The following is a 25,062-nucleotide window of genomic DNA, read 5'->3' as shown; positions in this document are numbered from 1 at the left end:
CCCTATCCATTTTCTTTAAAAAAAAAACTGGCTTCACTGCCTGAGGTTCAGACGTTTGTAAAGGGAGTGCTGCATATTCAGCCCCCTTTTGTGCCACCAGTGGCACCTTGGGATCTTAACTTTGTGTTGGATTTCCTGAAATCCCACTGGTTTGAACCACTTAAGACCGTGGAACTAAAGTATCTTACGTGGAAAGTGGTCATGCTGTTGGCCTTAGCATCGGCGAGGCGTGTATCAGAATTGGCGGCTTTGTCATGTAAAAGCCCTTATTTGATCTTCCATATGGACATGGCAGAATTGCGGACTCGTCCCCAATTTCTCCCAAAGGTGGTATCATCGTTTCATTTGAACCAACCTATTGTGGTCCCTGCGGCTACTCGGGACTTGGAGGACTCCAAGTTGCTGGACATAGTCCGGGCTTTGAAAATATATATTTCCAGAACGGCTGGAGTCAGGAAGACTGACTCGCTGTTTATTCTGTGTGCACCCAATAAGCTGGGTGCTCCTGCTTCAAAGCAAACTATTGCTCGCTGGATCTGTAGCACGATTCAGCTGGCTCATTCTGCGGCTGGATTGCCGCATCCAAAATCAGTGAAAGCCCATTCCACAAGGAAGGTGGGCTCTTCTTGGGCGGCTGCCCGAGGGGTCTCGGCTTTACAGCTTTGCCGAGCGGCTACTTGGTCGGGTTCAAACACTTTTGCAAAGTTCTACAAGTTTGATACCCTGGCTGAGGAGGACCTTGTGTTTGCTCATTCGGTGCTGCAGAGTCATCCGCACTCTCCCGCCCGTTTGGGAGCTTTGGTATAATCCCCATGGTCCTTACGGAGTCCCCAGCATCCACTAGGACGTTAGAGAAAATAAGAATTTACTCACCGGTAATTCTATTTCTCGTAGTCCGTAGTGGATGCTGGGCGCCGGTCCAAAGTGCGGACTTTCTGCAATACGTGTATATAGTTATTGCTTAATAAAGGGTTATTGTTATGAGCCATCCGTTGAGTGATGCTCAGTTGTTGTTCATACTGTTAACTGGGTAAGGTTATCACGAGTTGTACGGTGTGATTGGTGTGGCTGGTATGAGTCTTACCCTGGATTCCAAAATCCTTTCCTTGTAATGTCAGCTCTTCCGGGCACAGTTTCTAACTGAGGTCTGGAGGAGGGGCATAGAGGGAGGAGCCAGTGCACACCAGATAGTACCTAATCTTTCTTTAGAGTGCCCAGTCTCCTGCGGAGCCCGTCTATTCCCCATGGTCCTTACGGAGTCCCCAGCATCCACTACGGACTACGAGAAATAGAATTACCGGTGAGTAAATTCTTATTTCTCTGACGTCCTAGTGGATGCTGGGAACTCCGTAAGGACCATGGGGATTAGCGGCTCCGCAGGAGACTGGGCACAAAAGAAAAGCTTTAGGACTACCTGGTGTGCACTGGCTCCTCCCCCTATGACCCTCCTCCAAGCCTCAGTTAGATTTTTGTGCCCGACCGAGCTGGGTGCAATCTAGGGGGCTCTCCTGAGCTTCTTAGGAAAAGTTAGTTTTAGGTTTTTTTATTTTCGGTGAGACCTGCTGGCAACAGGCTCACTGCATCGAGGGACTAAGGGGAGAAGAAGCGAACCTGCCTGCTTGCAGCCAGCTTGGGCTTCTTAGGCTACTGGACACCATTAGCTCCAGAGGGACCGAACACAGGCCCAGCCTCGGAGTCCGGTCCCAGAGCCGCGCCGTCGGCCCCCTTACAGAGCCAGAAGCAAGAAGAAGTCCGGAAAATCGGCGGCAGAAGACATCAGTCTTCACCAAGGTAGCGCACAGCACTGCAGCTGTGCGCAATTGCTCCTCATGCACACCACACGCTCCGGTCACTGATGGGTGCAGGGCGCTGGTGGGGGGGGCGCCCTGAGCAGCAATATGAACACCTTGGCTGGCTAAAATACATCACATATAACCTCCAGGGCTATATGGATGTATATTAACCCCTGCCAGATTCCTGAAAAAAGCGGGAGAAAAGTCAGCCGAGAAGGGGGCGGAGCCTATCTCCTCAGCACACTGGCGCCATTTTCCCTCACAGCTCAGCTGGAAGGACGTCTCCCTGACTCTCCCCTGCAGTCCTGCACTACAGAAAAGGGTAAAACAAGAGGGGGGGCACTAATTAGGCGCAGTATAATATAAACAGCAGCTATAAGGGGGAAAAACACTCTGTATAGTGTTAACCCAACATATATATATAGCGCTCTGGTGTGTGCTGGCATACTCTCCCTCTGTCTCCCCAAAGGGCTAGTGGGGTCCTGTCCTCTATCAGAGCATTCCCTGTGTGTGTGCTGTGTCGGTACGACTGTGTCGACATGTATGAGGAGGAAAATGATGTGGAGGCGGAACAATTGCCTATAATGGAGATGTCACCCCCTAGGGAGTCGACACCGGAGTGGATGGGCTTATGGAAGGATTTACGTGAAAGTGTCAGCTCTTTACAAAAGACGGTTGATGACATGAGACTGCTGGCTACTTAGCTTGTGCCTGTCCAGGCGTCTCAAAGACCATCAGGGGCTCTAAAACGCCCGCTATCTCAGATGGCAGATACAGACGCCGACACGGATACTGACTCCAGTGTCGACGATTAAGAGACGAATGTGACTTCCAGTAGGGCCACACGTTACATGATTGAGGCAATGAAAAATGTTTTACACATTTCTGATAGTACAAGTACCACTAAAAAGGGTATTATGTTTGGTGAGAAAAAACTACCTGTAGTTTTTCTCTGACGTCCTAGTGGATGCTGGGACTCCGTAAGGACCATGGGGAATAGCGGCTCCGCAGGAGACTGGGCACATCTAAAGAAAGCTTTAGGACTAGCTGGTGTGCACTGGCTCCTCCCCCTATGACCCTCCTCCAAGCCTCAGTTAGATTTCTGTGCCCGACGAGAAGGGTGCACACTAGGGGCTCTCCTGAGCTCTTTGTGAAAGTTTTAGTTTAGGTTTATTATTTTCAGTGAGACCTGCTGGCAACAGGCTCACTGCATCGTGGGACTAAGGGGAGAAGAAACGGACTCACCTGCGTGCAGAGTGGATCGGGTTTCTTAGGCTACTGGACATTGGCTCCAGAGGGACGATCACAGGTTCAGCCTGGATGGGTCACCGGAGCCGCGCCGCCGTCCCCCTTACAGAGCCAGAAGAGCGAAGAGGTCCGGTGAAATCGGCGGCAGAAGACGATCCTGTCTTCAGATAAGGTAGCGCACAGCACCGCAGCTGTGCGCCATTGCTCTCAGCACACTTCACACTCCGGTCACTGAGGGTGCAGGGCGCTGGGGGGGCAGCGCCCTGAGACGCAATAAATCGATAAAACCTTATATGGCTAAAATAAATGCATCACATATAACTCCTGGGCTATATGGATGCATTTAACCCCTGCCAAAACATATAGAAAAACGGATGATAGGCTCCGCCCCTTTCTCGGCGTCCTTATCTCCTCAGCACACTGGCGCCATTTTCCCTCACAGCTCAGTTGGAGGGAAGCTCCCTGGCTCTCCCCTGCAGTCACTACACTACAGAAAGGGGTTAAAAAAGAGAGGGGGGCACAAATTAGGCGCAGTATAAACAATACAGCAGCTATAAAGGGAAAAACACTTATATAAGGTTATCCCTGTGTATATATATAGCGCTCTGGTGTGTGCTGGCAAACTCTCCCTCTGTCTCCCCAAAGGGCTAGTGGGTCCTGTCCTCTATCAGAGCATTCCCTGTGTGTGTGCTGTGTGTCGGTACTTTTGTGTCGACATGTATGAGGAGAAAAATGATGTGGAGACGGAGTAGAGTGTCTGTAATAGTGTTGTCACCCCCTAGGGGGTCGACACCTGAGTGGATGTACTGTTGAAATTGCGTGACAGTGTCAGCTTTGTATAAAAGACAGTGGTTGACATGAGACAGCCGGCTACTCAGCTTGTGCATGTCCAGATGTCTCATACAGGGGCTCTAAAGCGCCCGTTACCTCAGATACAGACGCCGACACGGATACTGGCTCCTGTGTCGACGGTGAAGAGACAACCGTGATTTCCAATAGGGCCACACATTGCATGATTGAGGCAATGGAAAATGTTTACACTTTTCTGATAATATGAATACCACCAAAAAAGGGGTATTATGTTTGGTGAGGAAAAACTTCCTATAGTTTTCCTGACTCTGAAAAATAAAATGAGGTGTGTGATGATGCGTGGGTTTTCCTCCGATAACAATTGATAATTCTAAAAAGTTATTGGCAGTATACCTTTTCCCGCCAGAGGTTAGGGTGCGTTGGGAAACACCCCCTACAGGGGATAAGGCGCTCACACGATTGTAAGAAAAGGGCTCTACCCTCTGTTGAGATGGCCGCCCTTAAGGATCCTGCTGATAAAAAGCAGGAGGGTATCCTAAAATGTAATTACACACATACTGGTGTTATACTGCGACCAGCAATCGCCTCAGCCTGGATGTGCAGTGCTGGGTGGCGTGGTCGGATTCCCTGACTGGAAATATTGATATCCTAGATAAGGACAGTATATTATTGCCTATAGAGCAATTAAAAGATGCTTTTCTATATATGCATGATGCACAGCGGAATATTTGCCGACTGGCATCAAGTATAAGTGCTTTGTATTCTAGTAAAGTGGTCAGGGATTCCAAACGGCATTTGGAAGTATTGCCTTAAAAAAGGGGATGTACCCTAGGTCGCCTCTCAAAATAAGACGCCGTATTATCAGGCGCAGTCCTGGTTGGCAAGCGGACAAAAGGGTTCCTCTTTTCTGCTCGTGACAGAGGGAGAGGAAAATGGCTGCAGAGATCAGCCAGTTCCCAGGAACAAAAACCCTTTTCCACCGCTGCCAAGCCCTCAGTATGACGCTAGGGCTTTACAAGTTCAGGCACGGTGGGGGCCCGTTCTCAGTGAATTTCAGTGCGCAGTGGGCTCACTCGCAAGTAGACCCCTGGATCCTTCAGGTAATATTTCAGGGGTACAAATTGGAATTCGAGACGTATTCCCCTCGCCGTTTCCAAAAGTCTGTTTTACCGACGTCTCCCGCTGACAGGGAGGCAGTTTTGGAAGCCATTCACAAGCTGTATTCCCAGCAGGTGATAATTAAGGTACCCCTCCTGCAACAGGGAACGGGGTATTATTCCACACTATTGTGGTACCGAAGCCAGACGGCTCGGTGAGACCGATTTTAAAATCTAAAATCTTTGAACACTTACATACAGAGGTTCAAATTCAAAATTGAGTCACTCAGAGCAGTGATTGCAAACCTGGAAGAAGGGGACTACATGATGTCTCGGGACATCAAGGATGCTTACCTTCATGTCAAAATTTACCCTCCTCACCAAAGGTATCTCAGGTTATGGTACAGAACTGTCACTATCAGTTCAGACGCTGCCGTAGGGATGGTCCACGGCACCCCGGGTCTTTACTGAAGTAATGACCGAAATGATGATATTCCTTCGAAGGAAGGGAATTTTAGTTATCCTTTACTTGGACGATTCCCTGATAAGGGTAAGATCCAGAGAACAGTTGGAGGTCGGTGTAGCACTATCTCAGGTAGTGTTGCGGCAGCACGAGTGGATTCTCAATATTCCAAAATCGCAGCTGGTTCAGACGACTTGTCTTCTGTTCCTAGGGATGATCCTGGACACAGTCCAGAAAGAAGGTGTTTCTCCCGGAGGAGAAAGCCAGGGAGTTATCCGAGCTAGTCAGGAACCTCCTAAAACCGAACCAAGTCTCAGTGCATCAATGCACAAGGGTTCTGGGTAAAAATGGTGGCTTCCTATGAAGCAATCCCATTCGGCAGATTCCACACAAGAACTTTCCAGTGGAACCTACTGGACAAATGGTCCGGGTCGCATCTTCAGATGCATCAGCGGATAACCCTGTCACCAAGGACAAGGGTGTCCCTCCTGTGGTGGTTGCAGAGTGCTCATCTTCTAGAGGGCCGCAGATTCGGCATTCAGGACTGGGTCCTGGTGACTACGGATGCCAGCCTGCGAGGCTGGGGAGCAGTCACACAGGGAAGGAATATCCAGGGCTTATGGTCAAGCCTGGAGACAAAAATATCCTGGAACTAAGGGCCATTTACAATGCCCTAAGTCAAGAAAAGCCTCTGCTTCAGGGTCAACCGGTATTGATCCAGTCGGACAACATCACGGCTGTCGCCCACGTAAACAGACAGGGCGGCACAAGAAGCAGGAGGGCAATGGCAGAAGCTGCAAGGATTCTCTGCTGGGCGGAAAATCATGTGATAGCACTGTCAGCAGTGTTCATTCCGGGAGTGGACAACTGGGAAGCAGACTTCCTCAGCAGACACGACCTCCACCCGGGGGAGTGGGGACTTCACCAAGAAGTCTTCCAACTGATTGTAAACCGTTGGGAAAAACCAAAGGTGGACATGATGGCGTCCCGTCTTAACAAGAAACTGGACAGATATTGCGCAAGGTCAAGGGACCCTCAGGCAATAGCGGTGGACGCTCTGGTGACACCGCGGGTGTACCAGTCAGTGTATGTGTTCCCTCCTCTGCCTCTCATACCAAAAGTACTGAGAATCATAAGAAGGAGAGGAGTAAGAACGATACTCGTGGTTCCGGATTGGCCAAGAAGGACTTGGTACCCGGAACTTCAAGAGATGCTCACGGAAGACCCGTGGCCTCTACCTCTAAGAAAGGACCTGCTCCAGCAGGGGCCTTGTCTGTTCCAAGACTTACCGCGGCTGCGTTTGACGGCATGGCGGTTGAACGCCGGATCCTGAAGGAAAAAGGCATTCCAGATGAAGTCATCCCTACCCTGGTCAAAGCCAGGAAGGATGTAACCGCAAAACATTATCACCGCATTTGGCAAAAATATGTTGCGTGGTGTGAGGCCAAGAAGGCCCCTACAGAGGAATTTCAACTAGGTCGTTTCCTCCATTTCCTGCAGACAGGACTGTCTATGGGCCTAAAATTAGGGTCCATTAAGGTTAAAATTTCGGCCCTGTCGATTTTCTTCCAGAAAGAACTGGCTTCAGTACCTGAAGTTCAGACATTTGTAAAAGGGGTACTGCATATACAACCTCCTTTTGTGCCTCCAGTGGCACCTTGGGATCTCAATGTTGTTTTGAGGTTCCTTAAGTCACATTGGTTTGAACCACTCACCACCGTGGACTTAAAATATCTCACATGGAAGGTGACGATGCGGTTAGCCCTGGCTTCAACCAGGCGTGTGTCAGAATTGGCGGCTTTTATCATATAAAAGCCCTTACTTAATTTTTCATTCTGACAGGGCAGAATTGAGGACTCGTCCTCAATTTCTCCCTAAGGTGGTTTCTGCTTTTCACATGAACCAACCTATTGTGGTGCCTGCGGCTACTAGGGACTTGGAGGACTCCAAGTTACTTGACGTTGTCAGGGCCCTGAAAATATGTTTCCAGGACGGCTGGAGTCAGAAAGTCTGACTCGCTGTTTATCCTGTATGCACCCAGCAAGCTGGGTGCTCCTGCTTCTAAGCAGACTATTGCTCATTGGATTTGTAGTACAATTCAGCTTGCACATTCTGTGGCAGGCCTGCCACAGCCAAAATCTGTAAAAGCCCATTCCACAAGGAAAGTGGGCTCATCTTGGGCGGCTGCCCGAGGGGTCTCAGCTTTACAACTTTGCCGAGCAGCTACTTGGTCAGGGGCAAACACGTTTGCTAAATTCTACAAATTTGATACCCTGGCTGAGGAGGACCTGGAGTTCTCTCATTCGGTGCTGCAGAGTCATCCGCACTCTCCCGCCCGTTTGGGAGCTTTGGTATAATCCCCATGGTCCTTACGGAGTCCCAGCATCCACTAGGACGTCAGAGAAAATAAGATTTTACTTACTGATAAATCTATTTCTCATAGTCCGTAGTGGATGCTGGGCGCCCATCCCAAGTGCGGATTGTCTGCAATACTTGTACATAGTTATTGTTAACAAAATCGGGTTATTGTTGTTGTGAGCCATCTTTTCAGAGGCTCCTTCGTTGTTATCATACTGTTAACTGGGTTCAGATCACGAGTTGTACGGTGTGATTGGTGTGGCTGGTATGAGTCTTACCCGGGATTCAATATCCTTCCTTATTATGTACGCTCGTCCGGGCACAGTATCCTAACTGAGGCTTGGAGGAGGGTCATAGGGGGAGGAGCCAGTGCACACCAGCTAGTCCTAAAGCTTTCTTTAGATGTGCCCAGTCTCCTGCGGAGCCGCTATTCCCCATGGTCCTTACGGAGTCCCAGCATCCACTACGGACTATGAGAAATAGATTTATCGGTAAGTAAAATCTTATTTTCCTGCATCTGAGGAATTAAATGAAGTGTGTGATGAAGCGTGGGTTTCTCCCGATAAAAAACTGATAATTCCTAAAAGGTTATTGGCATCATACCCCTTCCCACCAGAGGATAGGGCACGTTGGGAAACACCCCCTAGGGTGGATAAAGCACTCACACGCTTGTCTAAACAGGTGGCACTACCGTCTCCTAATACGGCCGCCCTTAAGGAACCTGCTGACAGAAAGCAGGAGAATATCCTAAAATGTATATACACTCACACGGGTGTTATACTGCGACCAGCAATCGCCTCAGCCTGGATGTGCAGTGCTGGGGTGGCTTGGTCGGATTCCCTGACTGAAAATATTGATACCCTGGATAGGGACAGTATATTACTGACTATAGAGCATTTAAAAGATGCATTTTTATATATGCGTGATGCACAGAGGGATATTTGCCGACTGGCATCAAGAGTAAGTGCGCTGTTCATATCTGCCAGAAGAGGGTTATGGACGCGGCAGTGGTCAGGTGATGCTGATTCCAAAAGGCATATGGAAGTATTGCCTTATAAAGGGGAGGAGTTATTTGGGGTAGGTCTATCGGACCTGGTGTCCACGGCAACTGCTGGGAAATCCACATTTTTACCCCAGGTAGCCTCTCAACATAAGAAGACGCCGTATTATCAGGCGCAGTCCTTTCGGCCCCATAAGGGCAAGCGGGCAAAAGGCTCCTCATTTCTGCCCCGTGGCAGAGGGAGAGGAAAAAGGCTGCAGCAAACAGCCAGTTCCCAGGAACAGAAGCCCTCTCCCGCTTCTGCCAAGTCCTCAGCATGACGCTGGGGCTCTACAAGCGGACTCAGGCACGGTGGGGGCCCGTCTCAAGAATTTCAGCGCGCAGTGGGCTCACTCACAAGTGGACCCCTGGATCCTTCAGGTGGTATCTCAGGGGTACAAATTGGAATTCGAGACGTCCCCCCCCCCCCCCCCCCCGCCGTTTCCTAAAGTCTGCCTTACCGACGTCTCCCTCCGACAGAGAGGCGGTATTGGAAGCCATTCACAAGCTGTATTCTCAGCAGGTGATAATCAAGGTACCCCTCCTGCAACAGGGAAAGGGGTATTATTCCACGCTGTTTGTGGTACCGAAGCCGGATGGCTCGGTGAGACCTATTTTAAATCTGAAATCTTTGAACACTTACATACAGAGGTTCAAATTCAAGATGGAGTCACTCAGAGCGGTGATCGCGAACCTGGAAGAAGGGGATTATATGGTGTCTCTGGACATCAAGGATGCTTACCTCCATGTCCCAATTTACCCTTCTCACCAAGGGTACCTCAGGTTTGTGGTACAGAACTGCCACTATCAGTTTCAGACGCTGCCGTTTGGATTGTCCACGGCGCCCCGGGTCTTTACCAAAGTAATGGCCGAAATGATGATACTCCTTCGAAGGAAAGGAGTTTTAATTATCCCTTACTTGGACGATCTCCTGATAAGGGCAAGATCCAAGGAACAGTTGGTAGTCGGAGTAGCACTATCTCAAGTAGTGCTGCGGCAGCACGGTTGGATTCTCAATATCCCAAAATCGCAGCTGATCCCGACGACACGTCTTCTATTCCTAGGGATGATCCTGGACACAGTCCAGAAAAAGGTGTTTCTCCCGGAAGAGAAAGCCAGAGAGTTATCCGAGCTAGTCAGAAACCTCCTAAAACCAGGCCAAGTATCAGTGCATCAATGCACAAGGGTCCTGGGAAAAATGGTGGCTTCCTACGAAGCAATCCCATTCGGCAGATTCCACGCAAGAACATTCCAGTGGGACCTGCTGGACAAATGGTCCGGATCGAATCTTCAGATGCATCGGCGGATAACCCTGTCCCCAAGGACAAGGGTGTCTCTCCTGTGGTGGTTGCAGAGTGCTCATCTTCTAGAGGGCCGCAGATTCGGCATTCAGGACTGGGTCCTGGTGACCACAGATGCCAGCCTGCGAGGCTGGGGAGCAGTCACACAGGGAAGAAACTTCCAGGGCTTGTGGTCAAGCCTGGAGACATCACTTCACATAAATATCCTGGAGTTAAGAGCCATTTACAATGCTCTAAGCCAAGCAAGACCTCTGCTTCAAGGTCAGCCGGTGCTGATCCAGTCGGACAACATCACGGCAGTCGCCGACGTAAACAGACAGGGCGGCACAAGAAGCAGGAGGGCAATGGCAGAAGCTGCAAGGATTCTTCGCTGGGCGGAAAATCATGTGATAGCACTGTCAGCAGTGTTCATTCCGGGAGTGGACAACTGGGAAGCAGACTTCCTCAGCAGGCACGACCTCCACCCGGGAGAGTGGGGACTTCACCCAGAAGTCTTCCACATGATTGTAAACCGTTGGGAAAAACCAAAGGTGGACATGATGGTGTCCCGCCTCAACAAAAAACTGGACAGGTATTGCGCCAGGTCAAGGGACCCTCAAGCAATAGCTGTGGACGCTCTGGTAACACCGTGGGTGTACCAGTCAGTGTATGTGTTCCCTCCTCTGCCTCTGATACCTAAGGAGCTGAGGATTATACGGCGGGGAGGAGTAAGAACTATTCTCGTGGCTCCGGATTGGCCAAGAATGACTTGGTACCCGGAACTTCAAGAAATGCTCACAGAGGACCCGTGGCCTCTACCTCTGAGAAGGGACCTGCTCCAGCAGGGACCCTGTCTGTTCCAAGACTTACCGCGGCTGCGTTTGACGGCATGGCGGTTGAACGCCGGATCCTAAAGGAAAAAGGCATTCCAGACGAAGTCATCCCTACTTTGATAAAAGCCAGAAAGGATGTAACCGCAGAGCATTTTCACCGCATCTGGCGGAAATATGTTGCGTGGTGCGAGGCCAAAAAGGCCCCGACGGAGGAATTTCAACTGGGTCGATTCCTGCATTTCCTGCAAGCAGGAGTGTCTATGGGCCTAAAATTAGGATCCATTAAGGTCCAGATTTCGGCCCTGTCGATTTTCTTTCAGAGAGAACTGGCTTCAGTGCCTGAAGTCCAGACGTTTGTTAAGGGAGTGCTACATATACAGCCTCCTTTTGTGCCTCCAGTGGCACCCTGGGATCTGAATGTTGTTTTGGGTTTCCTAAAATCACATTGGTTTGAACCACTCAACACTGTGGACTTAAAATATCTCACATGGAAAGTGGTCATGCTGTTGGCCCTGGCTTCAGCCAGGCGTGTGTCAGAATTGGCGGCTTTATCCTGTAAAAGCCCTTACCTGATTTTTCATACGGACAGGGCAGAATTGAGGACTCGTCCTCAATTTCTCCCAAAGGTGGTTTCAGCGTTTCATCTGAACCAGCCTATTGTGGTACCTGCGGCTACTAAAGACTTGGAGGACTCCAAGTTGCTGGACGTTGTCAGGGCCCTGAAAATATATGTTTCCAGGACGGCTGGAGTCAGAAAATCTGACTCGCTATTTATCCTGTGCGCACCCAACAAGCTGGGTGCTCCTGCTTCTAAGTAGACTATTGCTCGCTGGATTTGTAGTACAATTCAGCTTGCACATTCTGTGGCAGGCCTGCCACAGCCAAAATCTGTAAAAGCCCACTCCACAAGGAAGGTGGGCTCATCTTGGGCGGCTGCCCGAGGGGTCTCGGCTTTACAACTTTGCCGAGCTGCTACTTGGTCAGGGTCAAATACTTTTGTGAAATTTTACAAATTTGACACTCTAGCTGAGGAGGACCTGGAGTTTTCTCACTCGGTGCTGCAGAGTCATCCGCACTCTCCCGCCTGTTTGGGAGCTTTGGTATAATCCCCATGGTCCTTACGGAGTTCCCAGCATCCACTAGGACGTCAGAGAAAATAAGAATTTACTTACCGATAATTCTATTTCTCGTAGTCCGTAGTGGATGCTGGGCGCCCATCCCAAGTGCGGATTATCTGCAATACTTGTACATAGTTATTGTTAACAAATCGGGTTATTGTTGTTGTGAGCCATCTATCCAGAGGCTCCTCTGTTATCATGCTGTTAACTGGGTTCATATCACAAGTTGTACGGTGTGATTGGTGTGGCTGGTATGAGTCTTACCCGGGATTCAAAATCCTTCCTTATTGTGTACGCTCGTCCGGGCACAGTATCCTAACTGAGGCTTGGAGGAGGGTCATAGGGGGAGGAGCCAGTGCACACAAGGTAGTCCTAAAGCTTTTCTTTTGTGCCCAGTCTCCTGCGGAGCCGCTAATCCCCATGGTCCTTACGGAGTTCCCAGCATCCACTACGGACTACGAGAAATAGAATTATCGGTAAGTAAATTCTTATTTTTAATTCATAGATAAAAAGGTCATATACAGATAACTGTGCAAGTAAGCAAACATAGTTGGTAGCATGGGAAATAAATACATGGCAACATATAAGCAGTCCAGGACATATAAAATACAGTTCCCACGGTAAATGACAAGAACTTGCAAAAATACTTGGTCGGCATAAAAGAAAAAAATTAAACCTGTATACAAGCGTGTCAGAAGCCAAAACACTTTTTCAAACGCATCCTGGCAAATGAGACTAACATTTGCCAAAAACAGCAAAGTAACAAAACAAAAGTAAAGAAAATAAAAAAATAAAGTGAAATAACATAGAATGCACTGCGTATCAAATAGGGTAGGTGTATAAATCAGACATTAAGAGGTCAAACCCTTACATAGAAGCATACTAAAAGATTACATTTAGTAGAATAATTTTGTTATTGCAGCTCGGCTGCATTCATCACGGAGTGTCAAGCTCTGGTGAATGTATTCTATGTACATAAATACAAGACTTACTAATATAGCCACGTATACTGTATTTAGGGGCCAATTCAGTAAGGTTAGCAAATTCTGCTAATCAGCAGAATTTGCTAACCATTAGCACGCATGCTGGGAGCCGCCCAGCACTGGGCTAGGCCGCCCAGCTTGATGACCGGCGCCTCCCCACCTGTTTCAAGCAGAAATTGCGAAATAGCAGAAATTAGGGATGACTCCTGCTGGCGCAGTTTAGCTGCGGCCGCAGGAGTCCCGGCGCCATTTTTATTGTCGCAGAGGCTGCGTGTGATGTCACGCAGCTGCACCCCCGCAACGCTCCGTTTCCACCCAGAAAACGGAGCGTTGCCGGTCCCATTCCCGCGAGCGCCTCTGCCTGATCTACAGGCAGAGGCAATCGTAATTTCTGCGGCCCCCCGCAGATATTGCATGCGCAGTAGGGCCTGCTGCACACGCTCCCGCCGCCCCTCAGCAAAAATTCCGCAAGAATCGCTACTTGCGATTCATACTGAATTTGCCCCTTAGCGTTCAAGTTTGTAGCGTACATAAGAGATGTTTATCATGCAGAACATAAAAAAATAAAAATAAATCTGTATCTTAGATGTATCCACTGAAGGTAAAAGGGTCTTAATTTATGTAGTATGTTGAGCTTGTTAGAACTTGGGCACCTTGCTGAAGACATGAGATATACTAGTGTTAAAATCCTCTCATTCGCAGGCTGGGACTTGCGTACGCTGGTTCAAATCGTGAGGATGTTCTGACACTTCTTCTTCCAGTAATGGGTGATTCAAAGTCCAGCATGGAGGTGAGATATTATTAAAGCTAAAGCTTTATTAACTTGGTCAGCTGACCGCTTCCAGTAGATTGCACCTATTTTCATAGGTTTGGCTTAAATAATGTAATTTTAGAATGCGATTAAAATGACTAAATGTTCTCAAATACTGAGATTTTGAAGTTCATTTTTATTAAATATTCTCCCTTTTAAAACTAGATTTAGGAGTATTTCAGATTATCTCTTTCAGGTGGCCGGAGTAACAGCTCTTGCTTGCGGGATGATTGCTGTAGGATCATGTAATGGGGATGTAACATCCACAATCCTTCAGACAATTATGGAGAAATCTGAACAGGAGTTAAAGGACACTTTTGCACGTTGGCTTCCTCTTGGTTTAGGACTGAATCATCTGGGTGAGTGTTGGTGGAGTGGTGCAGTGATGGAGTAGATCGTGAAACATGTCTTGATGTATACTATGGACCTGGATGATTCTCTCCTGATTGGTGGTTGTTATCCTACAGGGAAAGGTGAAGCTATTGAGGCCATCCTTGCTGCATTGGAGGTTGTTTCTGAGCCCTTCCGCAGCTTTGCCAATACTCTAGTTGATATCTGTGCATATGCAGGTGAGTTCACAAACGTTGTGACTGCCCTATTTATATAAATATTGTATAGCTTGGTAGGCACAAAGCGAGTGGGCACCTTACTGCAACGGTAATACAAAATATAGCAGCAAATGTGTCTGTAATGCAGAAAATGCAAACTCACCCTCTTTTTTTTTTTTTTTTTCTTTACTTTTTTTGTTTTTTTTTTGGGGGGGGGGGGGGGGGGTAGGGTGTGTTTGGACACCAGAGTCTTGTCGGTAGTTTACTCAATTATACCACTTTCACACACAGACCCAACAATTTCCCAGGATGTATCAAGCTGGTAAATTCCCGGGTCTCCACCCGACTCTAGTAAAGAGTAGGGTTGTGGACCTGGAAAATTACTGATTTGTTCCACCTACTCCATACTTGGTTATATTTTAGCATACATTTCCTTCCATTTTAAACAAAACATTCATGCCTGACAGTATTGACAACCAAAGCCACCCTGGGGTAGAAGGAGCGACAGTGGGCATTAGTTTTTGACTAGTGTCACTTCTGAGATTATTACTAGATTATTTAGATAATCACATCAAAGAGGATTAATCCAAACGTATCAGTAACAGGTTATGACAGACAGCCGTCCTACCATATACAATGTTGCATCGTAAGCTGGCCATACACCTAAAGATTTATCTGTCCAATCTGACCATTTGTTTCAAAATGCCATAAAACTGACAAAAAGGTCGTTCAGACAAATTTGTTAAATCGAATGGATTTAACCAGTTTGACCATTTTTGTCTGTTTTTCCAGTGTTTTGGAGCAAATGGTAATTATCATTTGCTCTCATCCATTACCAGATTTTCATTCCAACCAGCCAGATTGGACAGATAAATCTTTAGGTGTATGGCCAGCTTTACTCCAAAAAGTCTGGCACAAGGGGAATTTCCGATTTAGCTGCCAGACAGTACATTAAACACCTTGGGGCATATCCATTTAGGCACGGTCTTAAGCTCTGGGTTGCATACCTGGAGCTATTCAATTATTTACAATTTTTCTCTTGCGTCCTAGGGGACACTGGGAATCCATTTAGTGCCATGTGGTATAGACGGGTCCACTAGGAGCCATGTGCACTATAGAAGTTTGAGTAGGTGTGCTGCCTCCTCCCCCAATGCCCCTCCTACCAGACTCTGTTTAGAAAATGTGCCCGGAGGAGTCGGTCACGTCTCTGGAAGCTCCTGAAGAGTTTTCTGCATTTATTTTTAAAGTAAATTGTGCTTTTAACCTTTTCCTGTGTGTGTGCTGTCACTACTGCAGTATGTCAGGCAAAGAGTGTGTTTCATGGAAGTCAGTGTTCCTCTTCTCCAGGGGATTCACTACTGTGTACTCGGTGCAGTATCCCTTCCAAGGCTACTAGGACAGAAGCAGCTTGGCTGGACTGCATTAGGGGAATGATTTCCACCATTTCTACTTAATTATCTCGTAATGAGGAGACGTAATACTTAAGACAGTCTATGGCTGAGTTTCTGAAAAAGGTCTCAGTACCCAGACCAGCGTCTCAGTCCTCTACCATGTGTCCCATATCCTGCAGCAGAAAGTACAGAAATTGGAGGGTTGCGATACCCAGATCCTTTCAAACCTGGCATCAGAAAATACAGGAGTTTGCTTCTTTTATGTGATAGGCTAGCTACCATTCTTTCTGCTGCGGGGTACACTGGGCTCCACAAGTCTGGACAATGGGGTGTAGAGTAGGATCTTGATGCGAGGCACCAACAGGCTCAAAGCTTTGACTGTTCCCAGAATGCACAGCGCTGCCTCCTCTATAACCCCGCCTCCCAGCACAGGAGCTCAGTTTGTCAGTTGGTGCTGCAGTAAGCAGGCACTTAACAGAGGGGCTGCTCCAGGCAGCCCTAAGAAGAGCTTTTTTGAAGAAAAAGTGAAGACTTCAAGGGCAGCAGCGGTGTGTAAATGTCAGAAGACATTCACTGCTGCAGCTCCAGCTCTCCCCAGCGGCGCTGTACAATGCTTGTCATATATTGTCACAGCTTCTCGCTATATTAAAGAGGCAGTTTCTGATGCCGGTATCCTAGCAGCCAAGGCCTCTACTACGTCAGTTCTGACTGTAGAAAAACCCTGGAGGTACTCCCTTTCAAGGGAGATATTCTGTTTGGGGAGGACTTAACTAAGATAGTGGCTGACTTGGCTACTGCCAAAACTGCCTGTCTGCCAAGTACCACTCCTTCTGTGTCAAAGGCTAAGGGTACTTCCTTTCGCCCCTTTCGTCCTTCAGGTAAAGCAAAAGGTCAGGCGTACTACAAGCAGGCTCGCACTTCCAGGCAGCCCTAAGAAAAGCTTTTTTTGAGGTAAAAAGTGAAGACTTCAAGGGCAGCAGCAGGGGTAAATGTCTTCTGACATTCTCGGCTCCAGCTCTCCCCAGCGGCGCTGTACACTCCCGAGCCCTGGTTGCCGCGTACCTACAGCGGAGGCTCCGGTTTACTTCACGTTAGGCACACACGGCTGGGGCTCTCCAGGATCGCGTGGCCGCGCTTCGGGAGGTGGTAAGTGGGTCTTTATCGCGTTCCGGCGCGGTCAGTGGGAGGCGGGCCGCGCGCGCTGGCGGTGGATACAGGCGATCCCACTAGATCACCAGGGCATGGGTGCAGGTCAGGTTTTCTCTTAAAACCGATTTCTCTGACGTCCTAGTGGATGCTGTGAACTCCGTAAGGACCATGGGGAATAGACGGGCTCCGCAGGAGACTGGGCACTCTAAAAGAAAGATTAGGTACTATCTGGTGTGCACTGGCTCCTCCCACTATGACCCTCCTCCAGACCTCAGTTAGATTTCTGTGCCCGGCTGAGCTGGATGCACACTAGGGGCTCTCTTGAGCTCCTAGACAGAAAGTTTATTTTAGGTTTTTTATTTTACAGTGAGACCTGCTGGCAACAGGCTCACTGCATCGAGGGACTAAGGGGGGAAGAAGCGAACCTACCTGCTTGCAGCTAGCTTGGGCTTCTTAGGCTACTTGACACCATTAGCTCCAGAGGGATCGACCGCATGGAACTGGCCTTGGTGTTCGTTCCCGGAGCCGCGCCGCCGTCCCCCTTACAGAGCCAGAAGCAAGAAGAGGTCCGGAAAATCGGCGGCAGAAGACTTCGGTCTTCACCAAGGTAGCGCACAGCACTGCAGCTGTGCGCCATTGCTCCTCATGCACACTTCACACTCCGGTCACTGAGGGTGCAGGGCGCTGGGGGGGCGCCCTGAGGGCAATATATGACACCTTGGCTGGCAAATCTACATCATATATAGTCCTAGAGGCTATATAGATGTAAAATTACCCCTGCCAGTATTCCAGAAAAAGCGGGAGAAAGTCAGTTGAAAAAGGGGCGGGGCTTCTCCCTCAGCACACTGGCGCCATTTTCTCTTCACAGTGCAGCTGGAAGACAGCTCCCCAGGCTCTCCCTTGTAGTTTTCAGGCTCAAAGGGTTAAAAAGAGAGGGGGGGCACAAAATTTAGGCGCAATATTGTATATACAAGCAGCTATTGGGAAAAATTCACTCAATATAGTGTTAATCCCAAAATTATATAGCGCTCTGGTGTGTGCTGGCATACTCTCTCTCTCTGTCTCCCCAAAGGGCTGTGTGGGGTCCTGTCCTCAGTCAGAGCATTCCCTGTGTGTGTGTGCGGTGTGTCGGTACGGCTGTGTCGACACGTTTGATGAGGAGGCTTATGTGATGGCAGAGCAGATGCCGATAAATGTGATGTCGCCCCCTGTGGGGCCGACACCAGAGTGGATGGATAGGTGGAAGGTATAAACCGACAGTGTCAACTCCTTACATAAAAGGCTGGATGACGTAACAGCTATGGGACAGCCGGCTTCTCAGCCCGCGCCTGCCCAGGCGTCTCAAAGGCCATCAGGGGCTCAAAAACGCCCGCTCCCTCAGATGGCAGACACAGATGTCGACACGGAGTCTGACTCCAGTGTCGACGAGGTTGAGACATATACACAATCCACTAGGAACATCCGTTACATGATCCCGGCAATAAAAAATGTGTTACACATTTCTGACATTAACCCAAGTACCACTAAAAAAGGGTTTTATGTTTGGGGAGAAAAAGCAGGCAGTGTTTTGTTCCCCCATCAAATGAGTGAATGAAGTGTGAAAAAGCGTGGGTTCCCCCGATAAGAAACTGGTAATTTCTAAAAAGTTACTGATGGCGTACCCTTTCCCGCCAGAGGATAAGTTACGCTGGGAGATATCCTCTAGGGTGGATAAGGCGCTCACACGTTTGTCAAAAAAGGTGGCACTGCCGTCTTAGGATACGGCCACTTTGAAGGTACCTGCTGATAAAAAGCAGGAGGCTATCCTGAAGTCTGTATTTACACACTCGGGTACTAGACTGAGACCTGCAGATAGTGCTGCTGCAGCGTGGTCTGTAACCCTGTCAAACAGGGATACTATTTTGCGAACATAAGACGTCGTCTTATATATGAGGGATGCACAGAGGGATATTTTGCCGGCTGGCATCCAGAATTTATGCAATGTCCATTCTGTCAGGAGGGTATTAGAGACCCGACACTGGACAGGTGATGCTGACTTTAAAAGGCACATAGAGCCTTATAAGGGTGAGGAATTGTTTGGGGATGGTCTCTGGGACCTCGTATCCACAGCAACAGCTGGGAAGAAAAATTTTTACCTCGGGTTTCCTCACAGCCTAAGAAAGCACTGTATTATCAGGTACAGTCCTTTCAGCTTCAGAAAAGCAAGCGGGTCAAAGGCGCTTCCTTTCTGCACAGAGACGAGGGAAGAGGGAAAAAGCTGCACCAGTCAGCCAGTTCCCAGAATCAAAATTCTTCCCCCGCTTCCTCTGAGTCCACCGCATGACGCGGGGGCTCCACAGGCGTAGCCAGGTACGGTGGGGGGCCGCCTCAAAAATTTCAGTGATCAGTGGGCTCGCTCACAGGTGGATCCCTGGATCCTTCAAGTAGTATCTCAGGGGTACAAGCTGGAATTTGAGGCGTTCCCCCCCCCCCCCCGCCCGCCGTTTCCTCAAATCTGCCTTGCCGACAACTCCCTCAGGCAGGGAGGCTGTGCTAGAGGCAATTCACAAGCTGTATTCCCAGCAGGTGATAGTCAAGGTGCCCCTACTTCAACAAGGACGGGGTTACTATTCCACACTGTTTGTGGTACCGAAACCGGACGGTTCGGTGAGACCCATTTTAAATTTGAAATCCTTGAACACATACATAAAAAAATTCAAGTTCAAGATGGAATCGCTCAGGGCGGTTATTGCAAGCCTGGAGGAGGGGGATTACATGGTATCCCTGGACATCAAGGATGCTTACCTACATGTCCCCATTTACCATCCTCACCAGGAGTACCTCAGATTTGTGGTACAGGATTGCCATTACCAATTCCAAACACTGCCGTTTGGACTGTCCACGGCACCGAGGGTCTTTACCAAGGTAATGGCAGAAATGATGATATTCCTTCGAAAAAAGGGAGTTTTAATTATCCCGTACTTGGATGATCTCCTTATAAAGGCGAGGTCCAAGGAGCAGTTGTTGGTCGGAGTAGCACTATCTCGGGAAGTGCTACAACAGCACGGATGGATTCTATACATTCCAAAGTCACAGCTGGTTCCTACCACACGCCTACTGTTCCTGGGGATGGTTCTGGACACAGAACAGATAAAAGTGTTTCTCCCGCAGGAGAAAGCCAAGGAGCTGTCATCTCTAGTCAGAGACCTCCTGAAACCAAAACAGGTATCGGTGCATCACTGCACACGAGTCCTGGGAAAAATGGTAGCTTCTTACGAAGCAAAATTCCATTCGGCAGGTTCCATGCAAGAACCTTTCAGTGGGACCTCTTGGACAGGTGGTCGGGATCGCATCTTCAGATGCATCGGCTGATAACCCTGTCTCCAAGGACCAGGGTATCTCTACTGTGGTGGCTGCAGAGTGCTCATCTTCAAGAGGGCCGCAGATTCGGCATACAGGACTGGGTCCTGGTAACCACGGATGCCAGCCTTCGAGGCTGGGGGGCAGTCACACAGGGAAGAAATTTCCAAGGACTTTGGTCAAGTCAGGAGTCGTCCCTACACATAAATATTCTGGAACTGAGGGCCATTTACAATGCCCTACGTCTGGCAAGGCCTCTGCTTCAAAACCAGCCGGTACTGATCCAATCAGACAACATCACGGCAGTCGCCCATGTAAACCGACAGGGCGGCACAAGAAGCAGGATGGCGATGGCTGAAGCCACAAGGATTCTCAGATGGGCGGAAAATCACGTCTTAGCACTGTCAGCAGTGTTCATTCCGGGAGTGGACAACTGGGAAGCAGTCTTCCTCAGCAGACACGACCTACACCCGGGAGAGTGGGGACTTCATCCAGAAGTCTTCCAACTGTTGGTAAACCGTTGGGAAAGGCCACAGGTGGACATGATGGCGTCCCGCCTAAACAAAAAACTAGATATTGCGCCAGGTCAAGGGACCCTCAGGCAATAGCTGTGGACGCTCTAGTGACACCGTGGGTGTACCAGTCGGTTTATGTATTCCCTCCTCTGCCTCTCATACCAAAGGTACTGAGAATAATAAGAAAACGAGGAGTAAGAACGATACTCGTGGTTCCGGATGGGCCAAGAAGAGCTTGGTACCCAGAACTTCAAGAAATGATATCAGAGGACCCATGGCCTCTACCGCTCAGACAGGATCTGCTACAGCAGGGGCCCTGTCTGTTCCAAGACTTACCGTGACTGCGTTTGACGGCATGGCGGTTGAATTCCGGATCCTAAAGGAAAAGGGCATTCCGGAAGAAGTCATTCCTACGCTGATAAAAGCCAGGAAAGAAGTAACCGCAAACCATTATCACCGTATTTGGCGAAAATATGTTGCGTGGTGTGAGGCCAGGAAGGCCCCAACAGAGGAATTTCAGCTGGGTCGTTTTCTGCACTTCCTACAGTCAGGGGTGACTATGGGCCTAAAATTGGGTTCCATTAAGGTCCAGATTTCGGCTCTGTCGATTTTCTTCCAGAAAGAACTGGCTTCACTGCCTGGAGTTTAGACATTTGTAAAGGGAGTGCTACATATTCAGCCCCCTTTTGTGCCTCCTGTGGCACCTTGGGATCTCAACGTGGTGTTGAGTTTCTTAAAATCACATTGGTTTGAGCCACTTAAAACTGTGGATTTGAAATATCCCACGTGGAAAGTGGTCATGTTATTGGCCTTGGCTTCGGCCAGGCGTGTGTCAGAATTGGCGGCTTTGTCATGTAAAAGCCCTTATCTGATTTTCCATATGGATAGGGCAGAATTGAGGACTCGTCCCCAGTTTCTCCCTAAGGTGGTATCCGCTTTTCACTTGAACCAACCTATTGTAGTGCCTGCGGCTACTAGGGACTTGGAAGATTCCAAGTTACTGGACGTAGTCAGGGCCTTAAAAATGTATATTTCCAGGACGGCTGGAGTCAGGAAAACTGACTCGCTTTTTATCCTGTAGGCACCCAACAAAATAGGTGCTCCTGCTTCTAAGCAGACTATTGCTCGCTGAATTTGTAGCACAATTCAGCTGGAGCATTCTGCGGCTGGATTGCCGCATCCTAAATCAGTAAAAGCCCATTCCACGAGGAAAGTGGGCTCATCTTGGGCGGGTGCCCGAGGGGTCTCGGCTTTACAATTTTGCCGAGCTGCAACTTGGTCAGGGGCAAACACGTTTGCTAAATTCTACAAAATTGATACCCTGGCTGAGGAGGACCTGGAGTTCTCTCATTCGGTGCTGCAGAGTCATCCGCACTCTCCCGCCCGTTTGGGAGCTTTGGTATAATCCCCATGGAGTTCCCAGCATCCACTAGGACGTCAGAGAAAATAAGATTTCTCTGACGTCCTAGTGGATGCTGGGACTCCGTAAGGACCATGGGGATATAGCGGCTCCGCAGGAGACAGGGCACAAAATAAAAGCTTAAGGATCAGGTGGTGTGCACTGGCTCCTCCCCCTATGACCCTCCTCCAAGCCTCAGTTAGATTTTTGTGCCCGGCCGAGAAGGGTGCAATCTAGGTGGCTCTCCTGAGCTGCTTAGAATAAAAGTTTAGTTAGGTTTTTTTATTTTCAGTGAGTCCTGCTGGCAACAGGCTCACTGCATCGTGGGACTAAGGGGAGAAGAAACGGACTCACCTGAGTGCAGAGTGGATCGGGTTTCTTAGGCTACTGGACACTAGCTCCAGAGGGACGATCACAGGTTCAGCCTGGATGGGTCACCGGAGCCGCGCCGCCGTCCCCCTTACAGAGCCAGAAGAGACGAAGAGGTCCGGTGAAATCGGCGGCAGAAGACATCCTGTCTTCAGACTAAGGTAGCGCACAGCACCGCAGCTGTGCGCCATTGCTCTCAGCACACTTCACACTCCGGTCACTGAGGGTGCAGGGCGCTGGGGGGGAAGCGCCCTGAGACGCAATATAACAGAATACCTTAGGTGGCAAAACAGAATACATCACATATAGCTCCTGGGCTATATGGATGTATTTTAATCCCCTGCCATTTTACACAAAAAAGCGGGAGATAATGACGTTGTGAAGGGGCGGAGCCTATCTCCTCAGCACACAAGCGCCATTTTCCCTCACAGCTCCGCTGGAAGGACGGCTCCCTGACTCTCCCCTGCAGTCCTGCTTCAGAATCAGGGTAAAAAAGAGAAGGGGGGGCATTGTTGGCAGCAAATAACAATAATTAACAGCAGCTATAAGGGAATAACACTTATATAAGGTTATCCCTGTATATATATATAGCGCTGGGTGTGTGCTGGCAGACTCTCCCTCTGTCTCTCCAAAGGGCTAAGTGGGGTCCTGTCCTCTATCAGAGCATTCCCGGTGTGTGTGTGCTGTGTGTCGGTACGCGTGTGTCGACATGTATGAGGAGGAAAATTATGTGGAGGCGGAGCAGTTGCCTGCGTTGGTGATGTCACCCCCTAGGGAGTCGACACCTGACTGGATGATTGTATTTAAACAATTAAGTGATAATGTCAGCAATTTGCAAAAAACTGTTGACGACATGAGACAGCCGGCAAATCAGTTAGTGCCTGTCCAGGCGTCTCAGACACCGTCAGGGGCGCTAAAACGCCCGTTACCTCAGTGGGTCGACACAGACCCTGACACAGATACTGAGTCTAGTGTCGACGGTGACGAGACAAACGTAATGTCCAGTAGGGCCACACGTTACATGATCACGGCAATGAAAGAGGCATTGAACCTTTCTGACACTACAAGTACCACAAAGAAGGGTATTATGTGGGGTGAGAAAAAACTACCAATATTTTTTCCTGAGTCAGAGGAAATAAATGAGGTGTGTGAAAAAGCGTGGGTTTCTCCCGATAAAAAACAGCTAATTTCTAAAAAATTATTAGCATTATATCCTTTCCCGCCAGAGGTTAGGGCGCGTTGGGAAACACCCCCTAGGGGTAGATAAGGCGCTCACACGTTTATCTAAACAAGTAGCGTTACCGTCTCCTGATACGGCTACCCTCAAAGAACCAGCTGATAGAAGGCTGGAAAATATCCTAAAAAGTATATACACACATACTGGTGTTATACTGCGACCAGCAATCGCCTCAGCCTGGATGTGCAGTGCTGGAGTCGCATGGTCGGATTCCCTGACTGAGAATATTGATACCCTGGATAGGGACAATATTTTGTTAACTATAGAACATTTAAAGGATGCATTATTATATATGCGTGATGCACAGAGGGATATTTGCACCCTGGCATCAAGAGTAAGTGCTATGTCCATCTCTGCCAGAAGAGCGTTGTGGACGCGACAGTGGTCAGGGGATGCGGATTCCAAACGGCACATGGAAGTATTGCCGTATAAAGGGGAGGAGTTATTTGGGGCTGGTCTATCGGACCTGGTGGCCACGGCAACGGCTGGAAAATCCACCTTTTTACCCCAGGTCACTCCACATCAGCAGAAAAAGACACCGTCTTTTCAATCTCAGTCCTTTCGTTCCCATAAGTACAAGCCAGCAAAAGGCCACTCCTTTCTGCCCCGGGGCAGAGGAAGAGGAAAAAGACTGCACCATGCAGCCGCTTCCCAAGAGCAGAAGCCCTCCCCTGCTTCTGCCAAGTCTTCAGCATGACGCTGGGGCTTTACAAGCAGACTCAGATATGGTGGGGGCCCGTCTCAAAAATTTCAACGCGCAGTGGGCTCACTCGCAAGTGGATCCCTGGATTCTACAGGTAGTATCGCAGGGGTACAAACTGGAATTCGAGGCGTTTCCCCCTCATCGTTTTCCTGAAGTCTGCTTTACCAAAGTCTCCCTCCAACAGGGAGGCAGTTCTAGAAGCCATTCACAAGCTGTATTCCCAGCAGGTGATAATCAAGGTACCCCTCCTGCAACAAGGAAAGGGGTATTATTCCACGCTGTTTGTGGTACCGAAGCCGGACGGCTCGGTGAGACCAATTTTAAATCTGAAATCCTTGAACACTTACATAAAAAGGTTCAAATTCAAGATGGAGTCACTCAGAGCAGTGATAGCGAACCTGGAAGAAGGGGACTATATGGTGTCTCTGGACATCAAAGATGCTTATCTCCACGTCCCGATATACCCTTCTCACCAAGGGTACCTCAGGTTTGTAGTACTAAACTGTCATTATCAGTTTCAGACGCTGCCGTTTGGATTGTCCACGGCACCTCGGGTCTTTACCAAGGTAATGGCCGAAA

General features: G+C 49.0%; 1 protein-coding gene across 1 annotated transcript in view; it reads left to right on the top strand.

Annotated features, from left to right (window-relative positions):
- Nucleotides 1-25,062, top strand: part of PSMD2 (proteasome 26S subunit ubiquitin receptor, non-ATPase 2) — a 63,164-nt gene that overhangs the window by 12,932 nt on the left and 25,170 nt on the right. Inside the window, exons 12-14 of the mRNA XM_063916623.1 lie at nucleotides 13,725-13,812; nucleotides 14,030-14,192; nucleotides 14,301-14,402. Of these exons, the coding sequence (XP_063772693.1) occupies nucleotides 13,725-13,812; nucleotides 14,030-14,192; nucleotides 14,301-14,402 (353 nt within the window). The remainder of the gene's footprint in view (nucleotides 1-13,724; nucleotides 13,813-14,029; nucleotides 14,193-14,300; nucleotides 14,403-25,062) is intronic.

This window comes from Pseudophryne corroboree, chromosome 4, assembly GCF_028390025.1.
Source record: "Pseudophryne corroboree isolate aPseCor3 chromosome 4, aPseCor3.hap2, whole genome shotgun sequence".
Classification (NCBI taxonomy): Eukaryota; Metazoa; Chordata; class Amphibia; order Anura; family Myobatrachidae; genus Pseudophryne; species Pseudophryne corroboree.
The sequence above is the reverse complement of the archived record's forward strand: the minus strand, read 5'-3'. Positions and strand labels throughout refer to the sequence as shown.